Source organism: Gouania willdenowi, chromosome 3 (assembly GCF_900634775.1).
Source record: "Gouania willdenowi chromosome 3, fGouWil2.1, whole genome shotgun sequence".
Taxonomy (NCBI): Eukaryota; Metazoa; Chordata; class Actinopteri; order Blenniiformes; family Gobiesocidae; genus Gouania; species Gouania willdenowi.
This window is the reverse complement of record NC_041046.1, coordinates 37605815-37626214: the sequence shown is the minus strand read 5'-3', so window position 1 is coordinate 37626214 and position 20400 is coordinate 37605815. Positions and strand designations below refer to the sequence as shown.

The following is a 20400-nucleotide window of genomic DNA, read 5'->3' as shown; positions in this document are numbered from 1 at the left end:
TAACGGCATGCTAACAGGCTAAAATAGCAGATTTTGCCATATCTGGCACGTCTGCTTTAAAGAACAACAGCTTCTTCTTCTTCCTGACATTTACAGGTATAAGTGCACCTAAAACTTTTTCCTCGAGAACTTTTTAATTGAATTCTGCCGTTAGTTAAAGATTGTTCCACTCTCAGGCTCTGCCACTGGTCTTCTAAAATAAAGCTACTTTTTGTTTCTTGCCATATTTGGCATTCATTTCTTTCTTTCTTTTTTTTTTTTTTTTTTTTACTTATGTTGCTTGAATTTCCTCTCACAGCTTCTTCTCTTTTGAAGTGTCTCAGTTTGGGTCCAAACAGCAGGCTAACGGGCTTCATTAGCAAAGCTCCAACCTCAGAGGTTTCAGGGAAAAGATACATTTGATGTTGTAACCACAAAGAAATGCATACAAACACATAAAAATGCAATAACACCCAGAAGCTATGAAGGTATATTAACATGCACTGTGAAATGACTGTATGCAGATGGTTTCTGTTTCATCATGTCTCACACTGAGCGCCCAAAACAACACAGATAATGCAGAGTTCAACAGTGTGTTAATTTCATCAAGTGGGAAATTTATGGGCACCATTAAGCTTGTGGCCTCCAGATGTCGGAACATCAAAAAATGGCAGTCATTTTATCACACACAACCTTCCTAAAAAACATCCGCTTTGCAGGCCCACACAAAGGCCACCGAGGGAGCGGGCTTATCGGTTTACGTGGGGCTAATTACAGGATGGGGAGGCAGATTCGCTGTGAGAAGGAACAATAATATCATTACTGTCAAGGAGAAAGAAGGAATGTAATGTGTGGGGTGAAATGAGTGCCTGTGAGGTTCAAATTGTGGCTGGATTGTATTAATGCCAGGAGGTAATGAAAGCTGCACGCGTGTGGCTAGGGTTAGCGTCCTTCTCATGTATCCGCGCTCCCACCAGATCAAAAATAACCTAATTGGGATAAATTATTGATCTGGATTGTTTTTCTTCTCAGGCGTCACCGGGAGGATGTTCAGGATAAACAGTTCAGGGCACTTTCTGATCTATTGCAAAGTCTGTATTACGTTGGAAGCTGTTTTGGGAAGGCTGCTTGTCCTTTCTGAAAGATAGGGAAGAGAACTTAACACTCAGACTAATGCGATGAACAAACTCAAAAGTAAGCAGGAGGCTACTTTGGAGCATTTATTCGAGATTGATACCAGCTTGGAGAGGCTGAGTGCTCGGCTTGCAGTTTGAGGCCACAATATTGGATTTTATTGCGGGAGACCAAAGACTCAAGGCCACCAAAATTGTGGTAGCCTGAATCAAAAGCAAATAGCATCATCATTGGCCTCCCCAACATGCCAGTCGCTCAAGGCTGACTGCCTTCTATTTCACCAAAGATGTTGTGCAGACTGATCCGTCCCCCTCCTCTTCCCCCATCTCCACCTGGACTTTGATTTTCTGAACCAGATCTACCATGGTCATCACACATCATCTGACTGTATCAAAGGGAAAGCAAAGGGTTTATTTTTCAACGCCTCCATCGGCCCTCTGTCCCCCTCTCCCCGCAAGCTACAAGGGAGCATGTGAAGCGCCTTCAGAGGCTGCGCGCCGCCCAGCAACTGGCAATCCTCTCTTTTCTCCTACCTGCAATCCTTCCTTTCTCCACCCTAAACCCCTAACTACACCCACGTGCTATGTTCTCTAGTTTTTGTTGTGACTGTGTTCTGATTTTGGTGCACGTACGTCAAGGAGGTTTATTCCTAGTTTTATACTTTCCACTCCAAAAGGGAAGTCGGGTTAAAATGTGCCTTTTCCGTTCACCTCTCCTTCTGTTGTTCTCCCACTTTTAATCTAGATATGGGGCACCTCCCATGCCCATGGTGACCCACAGTTCTCCCATGTTAGATGTGATTGTGTTTTCATGTTTCTTTGGACGGGAAGTAACTGAAACGTTTGTACAGCACTTTGTGATTTTTATCTGTGAAAAGCACTTTATAAATACAATTTACTGACTTACATCTCCACCGTTTTTCAAACAATCAACCCCAAGGGGAAATTTCTTCAATACAGCAGCAACAAAGAAAATAACCACATTTTGTGTTTCCCGTTTGTTCTTCCAATCAAACGCAGAGAATTAAGTGTTTTAGGGAAAAAACAGTGGCATGGAACTCCCTGCCACTGTTTTTAATTTCAAGTATGTATACCATACAATTTTTAAGGAAATATTATTTAATTAAACTATGTATATCTTCATATACTGTATATGGCATATATTTTACATACAGTTATTTTCTTTTTTCTATGTTGTGTGTATTTCGATTAGCTTTGTAATGTAACATGTTTGCTTTGGTCTTTGTTTCATTTTGGTTATATTTTCTTTTCTGTGTGAATGTTGTTTGTACATCCTATCTAATCTGTTGTGTTTAGGACCTGTCACGCATACACTGTATAGTGTGTGATGTAGAATAACTACTGCTTTTGCAGTATAGCTAATGGGGATCTAAATAAAACAAATCACATAAGGTTGCCATTGAAAGAAAATTAACAAGTATGCAGTGCGAAGAGCAGTAATGAGGATGGTAAATAAAATAATCATAGTGCAAAGGAAATGCTCAGACCAACGTGTAAGAAAAAAGATTTTATTCCTACACCCTTAAAAAGCAACTTCTTTAAAGCACAAAGATTTACTCTGTATATAAACACCTCTTTTCCCTGGACTAAAAATGGTAATATCTGCACATTGTGCTTTGATTGCAAATTCTGTACAATCCCTCTCGTGGTGTCCCAACCTCAGTAAACATGTTATTGCATAAATCACATCTGGCCTTTGCGGTCATTTGTTGAAATGTCTTAACCATTTGATGAAATATTTGAAAAGAAGCCAACCCCCCCAAACACCCGATACATATCACACAGTGAACAACAGTAGCAGCTATCTTTATCTTATAGAAGGCGTCGCACATTGTTCTGACCAGAAAAGAAAAAAACAAAAGAATCTGACGACAAACCACAATTGTGCTTTTATCTAATAATACTTTCCTCAAACCTCTTCAGATAATACAAACATGATCAAAGAGAACATCCAGCTATCAACCATTCCTCTTTCAAACACTAGCTGGCTAAATGCTAATCTCTAGTTGCACCCAACGCTTTTACAATCTGCAACATTTACATTTGCTGTTTCTTATTTTTATTTTATTTTTACAATCTAATCCACACTTTGAAAACACGTTTCCTTGTAAAGGCAGTGTCTCTCTTTGACGTCTCCAAAAATACACGACCAATAAATGCTAAATGAAAGTAAGTTTGCACAAAAATAGATGAATTCAAAATATACTTGAATCAACACCTTTTGGTATATTTCTGAAACATCCTGACTGCTCCTTTCAAACTAACTATTCCTCAAAAGTACCCAATAACAATAAAAAAAACAAAACAAATTTAAAATTTAAATAAAGACGGTTTACTTTTAAAAGGAGACCATGAAAAAAATAATGAGAAAATTAGGTCACACTTAATTTGAAGTTTTATACATAAGGCTGACATTAGCAGGAATAAGGTGTCATGAAGGCTGTTATTAAGTGTCGTTCACTAAATTATGACACATTAGGAGCTATGTTGGCTTTTTTTTGGGTTAGATGGATAGATCTAGTTGGGTTAGAGTTAGTGTTATAAACAAGACTTCATTTTCCCTCCGCTCCACATGGTAGAGCAACCAGCAATCAGCGCTTTTCCTTCTTCCTTGGCTCGGCCAATCATTGCTTCCACTATAATTACAGCCCTGAGTGGGTGGGACTTCCTATTCATCTGCAGCTGGAATTATTTGGTGGTGTGTGCTTTGTGTCCTTTGAATGACTTCATTAACCATCGGCACTCATCATCAGTACCTAACCAGTTCTTACCAAACTCATGTCAAAGTAAATAAATACAAACCTTTTTCCTCTGTGGCCTGTGTGGCTCCAGTTGAACCTTAAATCTCCAACTGTTTGGGTAACGAAGGGTTACGGTAATGAACGACACTTAATGACAGCCTTCATTACACCTTATTCATGCTAATACAGGTGTGTCATAATAACGGTGATGAGTAATGTCAGCCTCAGTTTAAAGTTTGAAGTGTTACTGAAAATTGTAATGTGAGATGGAAAAACTACAATAAAGTCTGAATACTTCATTGCATTTTCAGCAAACAAACATAAAACAAATGACTAATTCCTTGAAAATTAAGGGTGGCTCCATTAGTTGAATTAGTATGAAGCTTTAAGGAGGAGTAAAAATGCACTCGGAAAGTCATTACAGGTTTGAACCACAGTTCTCAGACTTTTCTTGGAGCTGTGCCGATAGGAAATGAACAGCAAAACTCTTTAATTCAAAATTGGAAACAGAGTCAAAAAGTTTAGGCCGGCTTTATGAGATAATCTGAGAGAATTCCACATTGGCGCCTACGGAGGAAGAACGGACCTGAACCTCCATCCTCCCATTAACGATTTGTAAGAGAGATCGATGAAAGGCTGATAGCTGCTGAAGGCTCCGCTTAGTACCAGTGGACGCTGACTGATCTGCTGTGCAGCGTTTCCCGGCTCTCCGGCCTATTAGCTGGGTGAGTTGTTTGTGTCCTGGTGAGCCTCTATCTCCGAGGTCGGCGGTCAGTGCGCTGATTAAAAAAATGGACTTCATGTGGTGGGAACTGCTGAGAGGAGCCACGGGAGGCTGCTGGCACTGACGGCCACTTTACTCTGAAGCTTTAGACTTGTGTTTTTAAAGAACTGCTACAAACAAACAGTTCTGAGACGCGGCTGTATATGCTACTAAACACAAAGCAGACACAAGCTCCACACTCGTATCCTGCTTTTATCGGTTTGAAAGATGAAGGAATTATAGCAGCAAAGGACTGTGGGGCCTTTCAGCCTTTAGTAGCCATTAACTTTTACAGCAACACTTTATTCTATGTCATTCTTCCCCAACTCGACGATAATAATTATCAACTTAGTGCTCATATAACGCACATCTTTTAGGCCCTGATTATCTTTTAAGGACCAATGATCAGTTTGGTGCAGAACTGACGCGAAGAGGATGTTGTAAACAGCATAATGTAGTTGTAGCTTTTCATAGCTGTCCTTTGAATTATCTTCAGTGTTATGACAAACACGAGTCACACTGAATTAGAACGTTTCTGCAAAACAATCCCCAGAGGTCAAACTGGGCTGCAGTTTAGACACTAAAAGCTGCAGTATGTAGAATCGTGAGACTTGTATGAAATCGACCATGCCAATAGTAATGCCCCAAAACAGCTCATGGAGCACTCTGTAAAAAGATCTCTAATTGGCTGAAAAGAAGCATCATGCTCCTGGATTTCTAAAGTTCAAATACAGAGCCAAGAGAAAAAGCAGAGGTCCAGTGTACTCTTGCAATATGCCCAAAGGTTAGTATAGATTTTTGACCAAATGACGTCAATAAAAAAAAAAAACTTACATACTGCAGCTTTAAATCTTCCTTTAAGGGAAAGGTAGTTAAAACAGGAGAGTTTACTAAAGAAACACAGACTTCGCTCTGAGCATTGGTCTGTATTTAAAACCATTTTCCAGAATTGGAAATATTAACCTGAACGATTAAATGAGACTAAAAAGTGTCTAAAAATGTAACTTTTGAAAGTTTATAAATAAAAGAATGTAAAAAATGGATACGGTTCATTTTTTGGCAACATTCTCCTTCAAATACCTGCGCACTATATTCCAATATGTACACATCAATTCTCATAATGAATGCTCTACCTCTCAGCTTAAATGTTGATAAAAATACAAAGAACTGTGATTGAAGGAGTTTCATATTTTTCTCATATCATCAGCACACACACAGGCTTACACACGCAATCCTGCAATCATACAATCTGAAAAAAAGAATGTAATGACCAGCAAAGGGAATCCAACAGGAGAGGAGAGCTACAGTTGACGTCGCGCAGCAGAGAGTTTTCATCGTTGCAGCTGGTTAAACTCATTGCTCACGCTGGATCGAACACACTAAGTCAATATCTGCTGTCCATTCCGACACCTGATCAGTATATTGATCCTCCTGTCCAGTCAGTTGTTACGTCTGTAAGTCTGACTAGTTGTGCTTAGCACGAATCCCTTTTAAGTAGCCTTTCCAGCGCTTGACCACGTCCTTGAAGATGTGCGAGTTATCTATCGAGGCCAGCAGCTGCAGCTGGTTAATGTGCGTCGTGTGATAGTCCCAACGGGCTAGGTTTGGCGCCGTGCCCAACATGAAGTGACGCAGGTCGTAGATGCTCCCGGACCCCGTGTCGTAGAGCGGCAGCATGGCCTTCAGTGACTCCATGCCGCGGCTGAACAGCTGTCCTGCCTCCTTGCCCAGCTTTTCCCCGGCCGTCTCTGTGAGGTCGTAAAGTCCCAGCAGGGAGTAGATGAAGCCGTTGAGGACAAAGGAACCGGGCGTGGTGGGATACTCCTCGTACCAGTCATACTTGTTCATGAACACGGCTTTGACGCCGTGCTGGGCTGACGGTACCTTGTACGGTCCCACCGCCTTCAGCGCAGCGCTCAGATAGGCCTGGTCCTTGGTGAGCAGATAAGCTCTTACCAGAGTGGACATGGCTTGGCCCTGAGCCATAGCGGAATACCAGCCGGGCTCTAGGGGCCGGAACCCTTCGCCCAGCTTCCGGGTGACCATGATGGGCCACCCACCTCGTTCGTCCTGGTTACGCAGCAGCCAATCGCTGGCAGCAAAAAAAGCAGCAGTGTGAGCAGTAGTTGAGATGGTGACGTTGTCGACAAAGCCTCGCCCGTGAAGAACTAAACGCACCACCCGTCTGGGCATGATCTGCACAACACAACACACATCAGATTCAACGCCAAACAAAAACACAAAAGTTTTATTAAGATCAACCATGCAAAAGTATCTACAATTTATACAGTTTCCATCTTGGAGTTCTACAATTTTAGTAAAAAAAGTTTAAATTTTTAGATTCTAGAAACTTTTTTTTATGATAAAGTTTTGGGATTTCACTTTTCATCAAGTTCTAGATTTATTAATCATGCATTTGCTCAATGCATGACTTAAACTAACCTTTGTGGCCTTCACAGCTTTGGTGTTGGACAACCCGACACCCTTCCTGAGGTCGGTCATCAGGTCTCGAGTTAGACTGCTCCAGGCGGTCCGAGGCCCGATCCCATAGGTGATGTCACGATCTTTAAAGGCGATGAGCTGCGAGCTGGTGACGTAATGAATGGTAAACGGTGGGCCCTTCTCCGTGGTTTCGAGGATTACGGACACGCTGCCGTTTGAGACGAACTTGACGTCCAAGCTGAGGATGAAGTCCTTGGAATTACCGAGCTGAATGGAGACACCTTCAGAGGACTCTGTAAGAGAATGAGCATGACCAGATATGAAGAGTGTTTCAGCCTCTTATGTTTACAGGTACATTTGTGTTTCGATTAAAAAAAGAATGGTCACACTTTTGCAGGATGCTTTTATGATTTTAATTACATCTCAAACCTTTTAGTTGTTCCAGATCGATGCTGTTGGCTGAGCAAAACGCAATGGTCGTATTACTACGGAGGTGACGGGCTGTAAACCTCATAATAAGCTCATTCATTAATAAATAGATTTGCACCATTTATGACACCCAAAGGGCTATTTTAGAAATACTTCATTCACACCACAGTCGTACTGGAGAAGATGAGCAGATGGAAACTCCACCAGCACCAAAACGTACTGGATTATCCATAATTTCATAGAAATTTAAAATAGATAAGACTTCTGTCCCTCTACTGTATAGATCATGTGTCAAATTTAAGACCTAAGGGCAAAATCCAGGCCTTTAGAGTATCAAGTTTGGCCTGCAGGAGAAAATAAAAACAGAGAAAACAAATGATTGTGTAAATGATCAAAAACAGTATTTTAGTTGAAAATAGCTCCGTCCTTCCAAATTCCACAAATTCAATCAAACTCCACAATATTTGTAAGGGCTGACAATCTTCCTTAAAGCTTTTATCACATCTGTCACATATTGTCAAAGGAACTCAACTTTGCCCTAAAATCCTGCAATTTTAAATTACACAAAATTTAAACGTAGGGACTGATATCTGTCATTTATTGCTTGGATATTTCTAGTGCCTCACTGCATTTATCATTTACATGTGGAAGTGCTAACTAGGGAAAAATAATGTTGAAAGAGCTTTTTTTTACCCCTCACCAAGATTCCGCAGCCCACTTTAGATCAAACCAGTCTGTATTTGGCCCCTTAACTAAACGGAGTTGGATACCCCTGGTATGGATCGATCTAGTTTTCACCAACTTTGAAGCTATAACTCGGAAACATCTTTTTCCAACAGTCTGCACAGAGATCAGAAAAATGTCTCAAACCATTAATTATTACCACACTTTAACCTATAAATGATCAGAGGACAGCTGCTCTTACTCTTCTTAATAATGTTTTTTTCCCCTAGTATAACAGTACGACAAGTAGGGCTGGGCGATATGGCCTTTTATAAATACCGCGATATTTTTAGGCCATGTCACGATACACGATATATATCTCGATATCTTGCATTACCCTTGAATTAACACTTTGATGCACAAAATCACACCAGTATGATGATTCTATATGTCTACATTAAAACATTCTTGATCATACTGCATTAATATATGCCAATTTTAAACTTTCATGCAAAAAAGGGGATATCACAACTAAGTCAAAGTTGACATAACTGTATTTATTAAACAGTGAGTGGCTCAAACATAAAATTGTCAACAGAAAGTGCACGTTCTGTGCAAAATTGTCACAGAGACATTTCAAAACAAGACATTAGTGCAGGATGCAACTCACATGGCATTTCAAAACACAAAATTAAAGTGCACTTTTTGTACATAATGCCACTACAATATTTTAAAACAAATAGTGCCCTTTTGTGCATGTTGTCATTAAGATGACATTTCAAAAAAAAAAAAAAAAAAAAAAAAAAAAAAAATCAAAAAAAAAAAAAAAAAAAGTCCGCGAGTTTAACGGTATGGTCATTTTCAACACCGCACAGACTACAAGCTGCGATATATCGAGTATATTCGATATATCGCCCAGCCCTAACGACAAGCCTCATCTTTTATCTTTTTTTGTTGTGGTTTTGTGTCTTTCTAGAATGTCAACATATGTCTCAGACAAAAACAATTAAAAAAACATTTTATTTGCATAAAACAAAGTAAAACCTTGTATATTACATGTGTACACACTCATTGGTTATGGTTGTAAATAGTTATTAATGTAATAGACTCAAAAATAAAATAAAAAAACAAGGGAAAGGGGTATACTGAGAGAAAAGTGTTTTTGGTTAGTCATGTCAGAGACATCTTATTTTACTGTGGTTCTTTTCTAATGTGTGTAAACATCACTGTTAATGGATAAATCTCCTTTGAACCTTTCATAAACAAAGAATAAAATAATTAAATAAAAATAAAACCAGTTAAGATATTTTAGATCCAAGCCACAGAGTCAATGTGCAAAAGTTAAAGAGCGGAAACCCTTCCATGTCACATCTGGCATATAGTTTGTTTAGATGTATTCAACTGTTTACTTTGTTGAAAAGTAAAGTCCAGATGATCCACAAGCAAAAACAAAGAGCGCGGCCAGAAGATTGGTTCATTTCATGCAAGACCTCAAACCAAGCATTTAAACTTAATTTTTTATAAAGGTATAAAGACTAGTTTTAAGAGACTTGGATGGAGGATTTCTTGCAGAAACTGAAATTCATTAAACAGCCACATCTTTCCTTCCTAAAACTGAAAATGTGAATAAACAGCCTTCTGTTTTTACCAGCAGGGCTAAGACATTGTTTTTACCACTGTGAAGTGCCTGAGTCCTTGTGAGGATATATAAAAAACCCACACACACATGCACGTACGCACAGAGGAGTTCTGTACAGATGTGTCACTGCACACGGTGCTTAATTAGGGGGACAGAAGGAAGAAGAGAAACTATAGAAAGCAAAGTAGAGAAGCAGGAAGAGGAAGATGAGCTGAGGCACTGCAGCAGCTGAAGGCTTTTATTTTATGTGCTTCTCCACATCTCACACAGACACAAACTCAGTTGATATGCTGTTTATGCGCTGCCAATTAATTTGGTGCACTAGCACGACAAGTTTACTGACTTTACTTTCAATCCTAATGTAAAATTCCAAGCTGGTGTAGAGTCCATTATAAATACTTTTACAAAGTTTGCCAGAAACGATCCCCAACATTTTTAACGACTGCACCATAAACCAACGTCAGTGTGACCCAAACATGACTTCCTAACGCGTTTGGTGTTTTCACAGAATGAAAGATGTGACAAGAACTTAGCGAACGTCAGTTTTCCTTGTCTGGCAAATAAACTAAAAAAAAAAATCACACCAACAACAAAGTAAAAACACTTCTTGAATATTAGAAATGTAGCTTTGAACATCTCTGTTTAACCTCGTATTAAAAATGTTACCATGATGACGCTAAGTATAAGTAGTACTTTAGCACCATTATTTGCATTCTTTTCTTCCACGGCAGCGATGGGCAAATTTTATCACAGTTAGGGCCACAAAAATGTGATTGTCTGATCTGAATGAGAGAAACCAATCATGTCAATATTTGGAATAATGACCAGTCTGAAGATTAATACGCAAAAGAATAAAGGGCTTCAGTTTAGTTTTTTTTTTTTGCTTTTATATATACTCATCTTGAGTGGTTTTAGAGTCATTTTGTTAATGTTTTGTACATTGTTACTGTCAGATTGAGTTCTTGGAATCATCTTTAGTGTATTTTATGTCGTTTTATATATTTGTTAGTTATTTTTGTGTGTTTTGTCATTTTTTCATCATTGTGTGTGTTTTTAGAGTCATTTTGTGTTCCCCTTGGGGGCCTAGAACGAGGGTGGCTTGTGGCCACCAACTGCCCATGTCTGTTGTACGCCGTTCCCAATCCCATAATGCAATACGCAGCATTTTTCTTCACATAACCATTTGTTAAGAAACCGATTGTTTGTGATGGAGTCAAAAACAATCGTGTGAGTGGAAATTTCCACCTTTGACATTTGTTTGTGAGTAAATTCTTTCATTTTGTGGAAGAAATGTCTTGGATTTATTGGTCTATGAGGCCCTCACTATGTCGCTATCTGTGTTAAAACAGGTGACAGCTTCTAGTTATGACTATTACTGCATTGTCCACTCTGGGCACGAGGCGTGGTCCTAAACAATCATGTGAACCTTCCTTTGTGCTAACTAAAAACTCCAAAACAATCTCCGAATACCCTGATTTCATTGTAATGTTTAAAGAGTAATAGACAACAGTGTGTAGTGCGGATAGAGCAAAAGTATTATTTTTTATTTCCATGCATGGTTTCTATCTACTGTAATAATAATATTTTATCTTTATCTTTCTAAAATGGAGCTGCACTCAAGGCTAACTATTGAACAGTTAAATCAGATTATAAACGTGGCTAATACCGCATTTTTGGCATTTTTAACCTTGTCAGGAATAAGAGAGGAAGTCAGATCAGTTTCAGGAGCAGAGATGTGTAAAAATACAAACGTGTATTCCTTATATTCTGACGAGCTGGTAAAGTCCTAAACTACATATATCATATTATTGTTCAGCTCTAAATGTACATGTGATCAGATAATTATGATGTTTGTGGATCAACTGTTCAATTTAATTTCAACATTAAATGTGTACATGTTGAGCCATGATGCTGTTTGTTTTTTTTTTTTCTTTCTTTAAGGATGTTCTTCAGGTAATTTGTAAAAAGAACATTTACTTAACAGAATTGTTATCTGAACAAAGGAAAGACTGCTACTTTTAGGTTATTATGCCATGATTTTACAGGTTTGGGATTATATTTGGCTGTACTGTGCCCCCTGTTCTTTCCACTCATCACTTATTTAGCGTTCAAAGTCAATAAAGTAACTTTGCACCCACTGAGTTTGCTTAAATGACAAAAGGAGTAAACACTGTTGAAACTAGAAAAAAGAAGCTTAATGAAACGATGAGTTGCATGAAGTGTTCCTGAAGGCAGCCGTAGAACACAGGGTGAAAATGAGCCAATAGTGAGCTGACAATTAAAATCAGAAGACAGATATCACATGACAGGACCAAAGAAAGCAGCAGCAGCAGCAGATGAGGCCGACAGAGACAAAGACAGTCGATCAGGAGGAGAATGAAGGGTAGAGACAGTCTGGCAGGGGCCTCTGGATGACTACGGCTCTTTAATGCACTCATAAATCCATTACTTAAGGCAATGCAGAGAGTAAGTGGATTTGTACTCTGGCCCTGTGATTACTCTGCCATCAATAAAGGATGGGCAGGGAATATAGACGAGATTCCACCTCTGCAGCAAGGCTCAGCTCTCGAGCTGTTTAGCAAAAAGACTGAAGAGAGAGTCGACAGGCTGCAGGAAATGTGTCAGGATGAACCGCACTGGTGCTGGAGAGGGAGACGAGCACGCCAGACAAACACTTGCAAACATATGCACCCAACAGCCGCTGCTTTGCACGAGTAGCTACAAAAAAACATGATGTATGCAATGTGATTTCTAATTGAAACTCCTGCATTACAGGACGAAACACTGCATCTAAACACTTCACAACTTGGACAGTTTTAAGGTCAGTGAATGATTAATACTATCAATACTTTAACTTCCAAAAATCCTAATCCCTGCCAAATTTATGCTACAAATTGATAAAACCGACTAATTTCAGTCAGATTCCAAATAATGACAAGTTAATCATTTAATCATTAGAATATTGTCTGGATTAAAGCAATTCTCAACTGGTGGGTCGGGACCCAAAAGTAGGTCACTGACCTCTACTGGATGGGCCGCGGACAGCTGGTCAAAAATAAATAAATACTTAATGTCTCTGATGTTGGACTTGTCCTTTATTTTGAAAGAAACATTTCCTTTAGAGGCATGCTGTCAAATGCATGTTGCACAGGGGAATATATAGATTTATGTTTAAAAAAAAGATCATATGTGTGTTTTCAACAGCTATTTTGGTTGGTTGAATTCTAAAAAAAAATAAGTGGGTCACAATTTATTGACTGTGGCAAAATGTGGGTCCCAGGGTGAGACCAATTGAGAACCCCTGGTCCGGAATATCTCAAAAACCATATAAATTCATTATTAAATTCTTTTATTGAAAATGACTAAATTATAAATTCAGTCACCTGATCATTTTAGTAACTCAGTGGCTAATACAACATAAACCTTAAAAAAAACAAAAACAAAAAAAAACAAGCAAATAAAACGTTAAAAATTTGGGTGGTTACAGTAAAATATTTGCGCACAAGCAAATATTCGGCACAAATCGGACATCCCCACACACATCTGGTGGAATGGCGTAATACAGCGATTACATGCAAAAAATTCGTACAACTTGGAAAATTGACATTTTGCGATTAGATACATTGTCACAATTGGGACACGTCTGCTGTGTTTGCGCTGCCAATCTTTACTCTCAGAGTACAAACATCCACAAATGCAACTAAGATTCTGTGTTAAATGTTAAACAGGAAAAGGTGTTTGAATTTTTTCATTTGTGCTCTAACATTTACCTGTAAAGACATTATTTGTGCAGGAATTCCACATGTACACGCATCTTTTTTGCATCATCATTTTGATTGATAAATATCCCATCCTATTTTTTTTACCCATCACTTTAATTTCTAAAACTATAACAAATTCAGTAACATTTCTTTTTTTCATTTTGTATTTAATATTCAGTGCAAAACACGTGCCTCCTCCTAAGGCAGTGATATCCAGAATTTCTGGCAATCCTAAAGACTATTTTTCTCTCATCTTTGATATAAATACAGAGTAGCCAGAATAAGTGACAAGTTCTGCCAGCTCAGATATTTTCTTTACTGCATTTTATTAATATTACTATTATTAATAACACAGATTTATGTTTATCAATATAATACAGTTGTTTAAAATTGTGTTTTCATTCGAAAAAAAATAATTGGATTTCAAAAATGTATTTTTAATCAGTAATTATTTTTCAATGCAATTATTAGACATTTCAGGCGACCCCATTTAAACTCCTGGTGACCGCACATGGGGTCCCGGCCCCAAGGTTAAAAATAACTGCCCTAAGGGAAACGGGACCTTTGTCTTGTTTTGCGACTTATCTGCAGCCAAGCCAAGTTTTCCTACAAGTTTGCCAACTAAGAACAATAAAGATTCTCCTTATCTAAAGCCTGGCCAGCCTCACATCAATGCCAGCTCAGAACAAAAAACAACCAAACTTTTGGGTCTCTAGTGCACAGCCATCAAACGCTTTAACACAATAATGAGGAGCCAACCAGGTTTTTTTTTGTAATTGCATGTCCATGCCTCATCAGGGACTCAGTCTCTACAAACATCTTTCTGAACTATCCATCGATCATGGGAGGACAGAGAACAGAAAGGTGCTCAGGCAGAAGGAAGATGGTGGGTCATTATCAGGGGACACACAATTGATCCTCTTGTCAAACGCTTTGAGGGATTGTTCAGCACCAGCGACCTAGATACAGTAGGGACGGAAGATAGAAGAGCCAACACACAATGACGAGAGGGGAAAGAGGAATCGGAGGGAGGTGAAAAGAGAAAAGAGAAAGTGATGGCAGAAAAGAGCAAAGTTTTAAGGAGCAGAAAATGGCTTCTTACAACAAGTCGAGTGCAATCACTATGTTTAGGAAGCATGAGGGAGGGGTTATAAGTGGGTGGAGGCGAGTCAACAGACGTGGATGACTGACAGCAGTCTGGGGTGGAAGGTAATGGTTGTCGGTGAACAAAGGCTCCGGGGGAGGGGGGGCTGACAGTGACGACAGGTGATGAAATCACGTCAGAACACTGAGTTGAGCTGGGGGGCGAGAGGGAAATCGGAAAAGAAGAGAAAGAGACGAGTGAACGAGTTGTGGAGCCGTGAAAAGGAAAGAAATCGGTGCTGATGAAATTGGTTGAGACTTGAGAGTGGAGAAATTATGAGGGGGTGGGGTGGGGGGGACATTTGAGTGGAGACAAAAGCTTCACAAAGAGTGAGAGTGGGTGAAAAGGTGTGCATGGCCCAGAAAAATCCACCAGTGATCAGAGAACAATAAAGACAGCTCGAAGTCAGACTTCTACCTCTAAAAATAACAATGCCTTCCACACAGCTTTACCTGGTCAATACATGTCAGCAGAACTAAGCCTGATTTCACAGCCAAACTGAATATGTCAGGATTTAGTTATTTCATATTTATTTAAAAGCACACAACATAATTTGTTCGTAAAAACATTAAATTCAAACAAACTCTGAATGAGTGTTGAGATAAAACTACATAAAAGATTCTTCAAGTCATGGACAATTCCATTACATTTCAGAGGAAATCTGGATCGATATACAGTGATGTTGCTAGGTCCACGTCGTGCGTCCCTGACGCATATAAATCTGCAGTAAATCCACTATCCATTTTTTTTCCCATGAAAAACGACACATTGTGAACAACAACTTATGTTTAAAATCATAGTAACTAGCAAAAGATACCTAGCCGTCAGCGGACCCCTTTACGCTGTAACTCAGCGCAGACATGATCCCATTGTGTACATGCTAGTTTATTCCAGGGGTTCTCAACCTGTCTCACCCTGTGACCCACATTTTGCCTCGGTCATCAAATCGTGACCCATTTTTTGTTTTAGCATTCAACCAACCAAATTTAGTTTTTTCAAAGATAGCTGTTGAAAACACGCATATATAATCTTTTTTAACATAAATCTATATATTTTGATGTGCAACATGCTTTTCACAGCATGCCTGTCAAAAGAAGTTTCTTTCAAAATAAGACCAACATGACAGACATTGAGTATTTTTTTTGGCCAGTTTTCTACGACCCACTTTTGGGTTTCGACCAACCAGTTGAGAATCACTGGTTTAACCACTACAACAACAACTAGCTGCTTACAATACAACACAAACATATCTGCATCATTTTATTTTTCTCAACAGACTTTGCACTGTTAGTTAAGTTGAATTTTTGTGCTTTAAGTTTCATAGTGATTGACTCAGTTCATTTGATTTAGTTGATCTTCAGACAAGAAGATTCTGCTCTTATTTTGGTGACAATTTATTTTTTGACTGTCATGATGACGAGAATGTTTTGTTTGTGTTAAAATCAGCACTTTTATTGATAATTTATTTTTGTACAACAGACATCATTTTGTTTTCATTTGAATTTTAGTAATTTATTTTGGTGCTCTTTTATGTTGTTACAAAAGTGCAATATAACCTGCCACTTTGACAGTTGTGCAATAAACTTTTCAGATTTGAAATTGTATTTGTTTAATTTCAGATACGTTTTGAACATACATGAATATATCTGCTAATTATAGCCATATCATACCACCATTAAAAGAGTTTAATAAATAGAAGAATATAAGAAATAGAAAGAAATGTTTTTTTTTTTTATTGGGGACCCATTGAATTTTCCATGGACCCACTCAAATCACCACCTGTGGGTCCCGGGGACTCACTACATTGAAAACATCACTGGATATACTGATTCTGGATCAGTTTCGAAAACAGAAAAATCCCAATCTTTCACCATTGACGGAATTTCCAAACTTCATATCTCGGTTCCTAATAGATTGATTTTTTTGAAATTTGACTCAGATTTGGATTTCGCATTTTATTGACATTTAAAAAAAATAAAATAAAAATGGGGTCCCCATACATTTGGACCTACTGGATTGTTTTTAATGGGGATAGACATTTTGGTAACACTTTACTTGAAGTTTTATACATCAGGCTGACATTAGGCTGGTATGAAGTGTCATTCACCAAGTTACAACACCTTTGGAGCTATGTTGGCATTTTTTGGGTTAAGTGGAGGGATCTAGTGAGGTTAGGAAGGGTTAGGGCAATGAACGACACTTAATGAAAGTCTTCATGATCCCTTATTCATGCTAATGACTAGGGTTGGGTATAGGTTGGGTTTTATCCAATACCGGTGCCTACTCTGCATTTTTTTTTAAACGGTTCCGGTGCTTAAACCGGTACTTTTAAAAAACTGAAACCGCATACACTTTATCAAAATACATACCCTTTTATTACCTTAAATAATCAAGTAACATATAGAAATAATAAACAAAAACATTTAAATATCAAATAAAATAACATTGTATTAAACTATATAATACTGGAGATTATTATTGTTATCATGATTTTATTTGTCAATAATCATTAATAGCCTTTGTAGAAACTATTTCAATATAGTTTTTTTTAAAGCTATAGGGAGCCATTACAAAAGAGTCAAAGAAGCTTTAACACCTTTTAAATCTGGTGTTAAAGCTTAAGTTCAACAATTTGTCTACAAACACGACTTATCATGAGCTTAACATTAAACAGAAAGTCAGCGGACACTGAGTTGAAGTATAGACATAGCTCATATTATGTTGTTGTCTCACGTTGAATGGCAATGGTGTTTGCTAGCTTACCATAAGCTGGCATTAAATTACTAGACTGACCCGAAGAGGAAAGGCTGCTGTAATCATCTGTGATGATATCCGCCGACACTAACAGCGCTGGGAGCGGGACTCACTTTGTCCGGGGGGGTCAACACTGGCTGCTGCTGTTGTTGACGTGCTTAGCTCCAAGTCACGTAGGTTAGCAAACAAGGTGCATTGTTCGGCTTTTAAGTAAACTCTATGTGGTCTTTTTCCTCTCGCTATCAGTTATGAGTAACGGGTGTGCTGAATCTGCTGAGTAGCAGCAATGACGTCACGATCATCAACCAGAGGGGTGGTGGGGCACCGTATCGTTTCAAAATAATGACAGCGTAATGTTAGCCTTTATGTATAAAACTTCTAGTAAAGTGTTATCAAAATTTCTTCCAAGCCCTTAAAGTGATCCACATAACTGACAACACCAGGAAAAGTGGATGTTTGAACTCTTGTTTGAGTAGTTTTATTGTCTGAATTAGGCTGTATTTTTTGTTGTGACAAGCACAAGCTTCTAATGTCTCTCTTTGCATTTTAGAAATCTACATAAAGCAGAGGCTGTGTTTCTAGATGTACAAACATATAATATATGCAGTATTCTACATATCAAATCACTGAGGGTACATCATCCAACCCTGTTACACACCAAACACATGATGACCTGAGGCCATTTGGCTGTACAGAATCGTTACATACCTGCAGCACTAAACTGACGCACTGACGTAGCCCTCGTCTTGTCGTAGACGCGGCTTAGAGTGCAACCTTTTGGAATTGTCCAGGCCGCGGTGCTGGCCCGGCTGTCCCTCTCCTCGGCCGTGTCGTAGACCTCCACGTGAGGAGTGCGCTCGGTCAGATTTTTGCTGTAATGGCTTAAGCCATACTGGGCGATCTGGATGGCGTAGAAGTAACCCTGAGGGCCCCACTGAGTGGACAGTGGCACACCTGACGGAGGAAAGAGAAGGAATCAATGAAATATATCAACTTGTACAAGCACTGAAGATATCAAACATACCCTCCACAAAGTAGACAAACACTTGTTTTATTATGAACGGATAGATGTTTTAAAGGCTTTTTTTAAAAACCCAGATAAAAACTTAATGTAGGCCTCATAGATCAATCACAAAAGATCCTTTGCCTTAAACAAGGTGCAAAAGGTTGAAATTGATGCTCGAAAGTTTGTCTTGATCTTCACTGTAAACAATTTTTGTATTGACATTGTTGGAAAAGTTTTGCGCATTGCATTGTGGGAGTCCTGTTGATGGATCATTCAAAACACACAAAAATCTGTGGAGAACTGAGTAACATGACTCATTATATCATAACCAGCAAAAAACTACTTCTTTTGTTGAAGCCGTTCGTTTGATTGGACCTCACAGCATGGCTTTTCCGCCAAACGGATTTCAATGACTCAACTGGACCATTTTTGCCAAAGAATGATAACCGTAAAGCATGGGCAGCTCATTACAGCTGCAGTTTTATGGATGAAAGGACCAGTTGTCTAACCATCAGGAATTGGACCATATAAAACTTGCTCAAATGTTTAAAGTTGCAAACATTCCTGCATTACACATTTAAGACAAATGTGACCCTTCCAAACTCTGGCATCAATAAAGGATTTTTTTTAATAAATTTCACATATTGGTGAATCAGAACAGTTTAATCAAACATGCATACTAGTAAAAGCGCTGATTGTCCATTTGTTCCTTTACACAATATAAAAATTACTTCTCACTCAAACTTTACAATTAGGTTGTTTTAAAATGCAAAGTGGCTTCTAAGTCTGGTTGAATCATGTTTTTGGTGGTCGTATTTGAAATGGTTTCTCTTTCCTAATGGTCTTTTGGTTTTATAGTGTGCCAAAAATGTAAGCTCATACCCAGCTAAATGCGCTGTAGGCCACCTTTTTTATTCACACAGCCAGAAATAGCTCAGACAGAAGAATTGCTGTGATTAACCGACATCTTCTCCTAAAGACCTTCCGAAAGGGAGGGGATGTGTGCTCCTGAGAACAGTGCAACGTGTTCTCTGACCTGCAACTATGGAATGCTTTACAGACTCTGCAAAGCTGCACACAGTGGGTGGAGGTGGAATAGTGGTTAAAGAAGTAGCCTTGGAACTGAAAGGTCAAAAATTTGAATCTCATGACCACTATTGGCCAATGAGCAAAGCCCTAAACTCACAAATGCTTTTTTTGTTGTTGTTTTTTTTGTTTTGTTTAATTAGCAGGAAAAACATTAGAGGAAAAGATTATGTGAACTGAGAATGTCAAAAAATATTTTGGTCAGATGTTACTGTGATATATAGTCCAATATATAAAGAGTTTGTATGTGTAGAAAGTTGTTAGAAAAAGTTCTTAATGCAGCAGACAGTTGAGGACATTTAATTAAGACCAAAATACTCCATAAAGGTAAAACAAAGAGCAAGCATCCTAAACAAAGTTATGTAATTTTAAAGGGTACCTGTGGTAGTCATGCTTAATCACATCAACCAGAGATGGGCACATTCGTACATCAAGTTCTAAAAGTACTTAACTGAACAATTGTATTCCTTTCAGAGCTAATGCAGAGCAGCCATTGTTCAGCTGGATGTGATGTAGACTCCTTGATATCAGATTATTTGGGGGGAGTCCAGCTTTCAAGAGTAAAAAAATATGTGTAATATGTGATGAAATGGGTATAAATAGTTGTCTTTTGGAACCAGAGAAGAACAATGCTTGTAAGGATAGTGAGTTATTGAATTGTAGTGATTCCGAGAAGAAAAATGCTGCAAGAGATGTGACTGCTAAACCAAAGTGGTGCTGATGCCTGCTGTACCTCTTAATGCAAACTGACAGTCTTTGGATTTTCGCAAATGCTATCGCAGGATTGAAAAACGTTTTCCCTATATTCGCTTCATATGCGCGTCTGAAGCGATAGTAAA

At 38.6% G+C, this 20400-nt stretch overlaps 1 protein-coding gene across 2 annotated transcripts in view; it reads right to left on the bottom strand.

Moving 5' to 3' along the window:
- Positions 1 to 2621: 2621 nt before the first annotated feature.
- glceb (glucuronic acid epimerase b) overlaps positions 2622 to 20400 on the bottom strand; it is a 61828-nt gene continuing 44049 nt past the window's right edge. For both annotated transcript variants that reach the window (XM_028442051.1, XM_028442052.1), the window contains 3 exons: positions 18178 to 18423; positions 7080 to 7372; positions 2622 to 6833 (listed from right to left, as the gene is read on the bottom strand). In XM_028442051.1, the coding sequence (XP_028297852.1) occupies positions 6102 to 6833; positions 7080 to 7372; positions 18178 to 18423 (1271 nt within the window). In that variant the 3' untranslated portion in view covers positions 2622 to 6101. The remainder of the gene's footprint in view (positions 6834 to 7079; positions 7373 to 18177; positions 18424 to 20400) is intronic.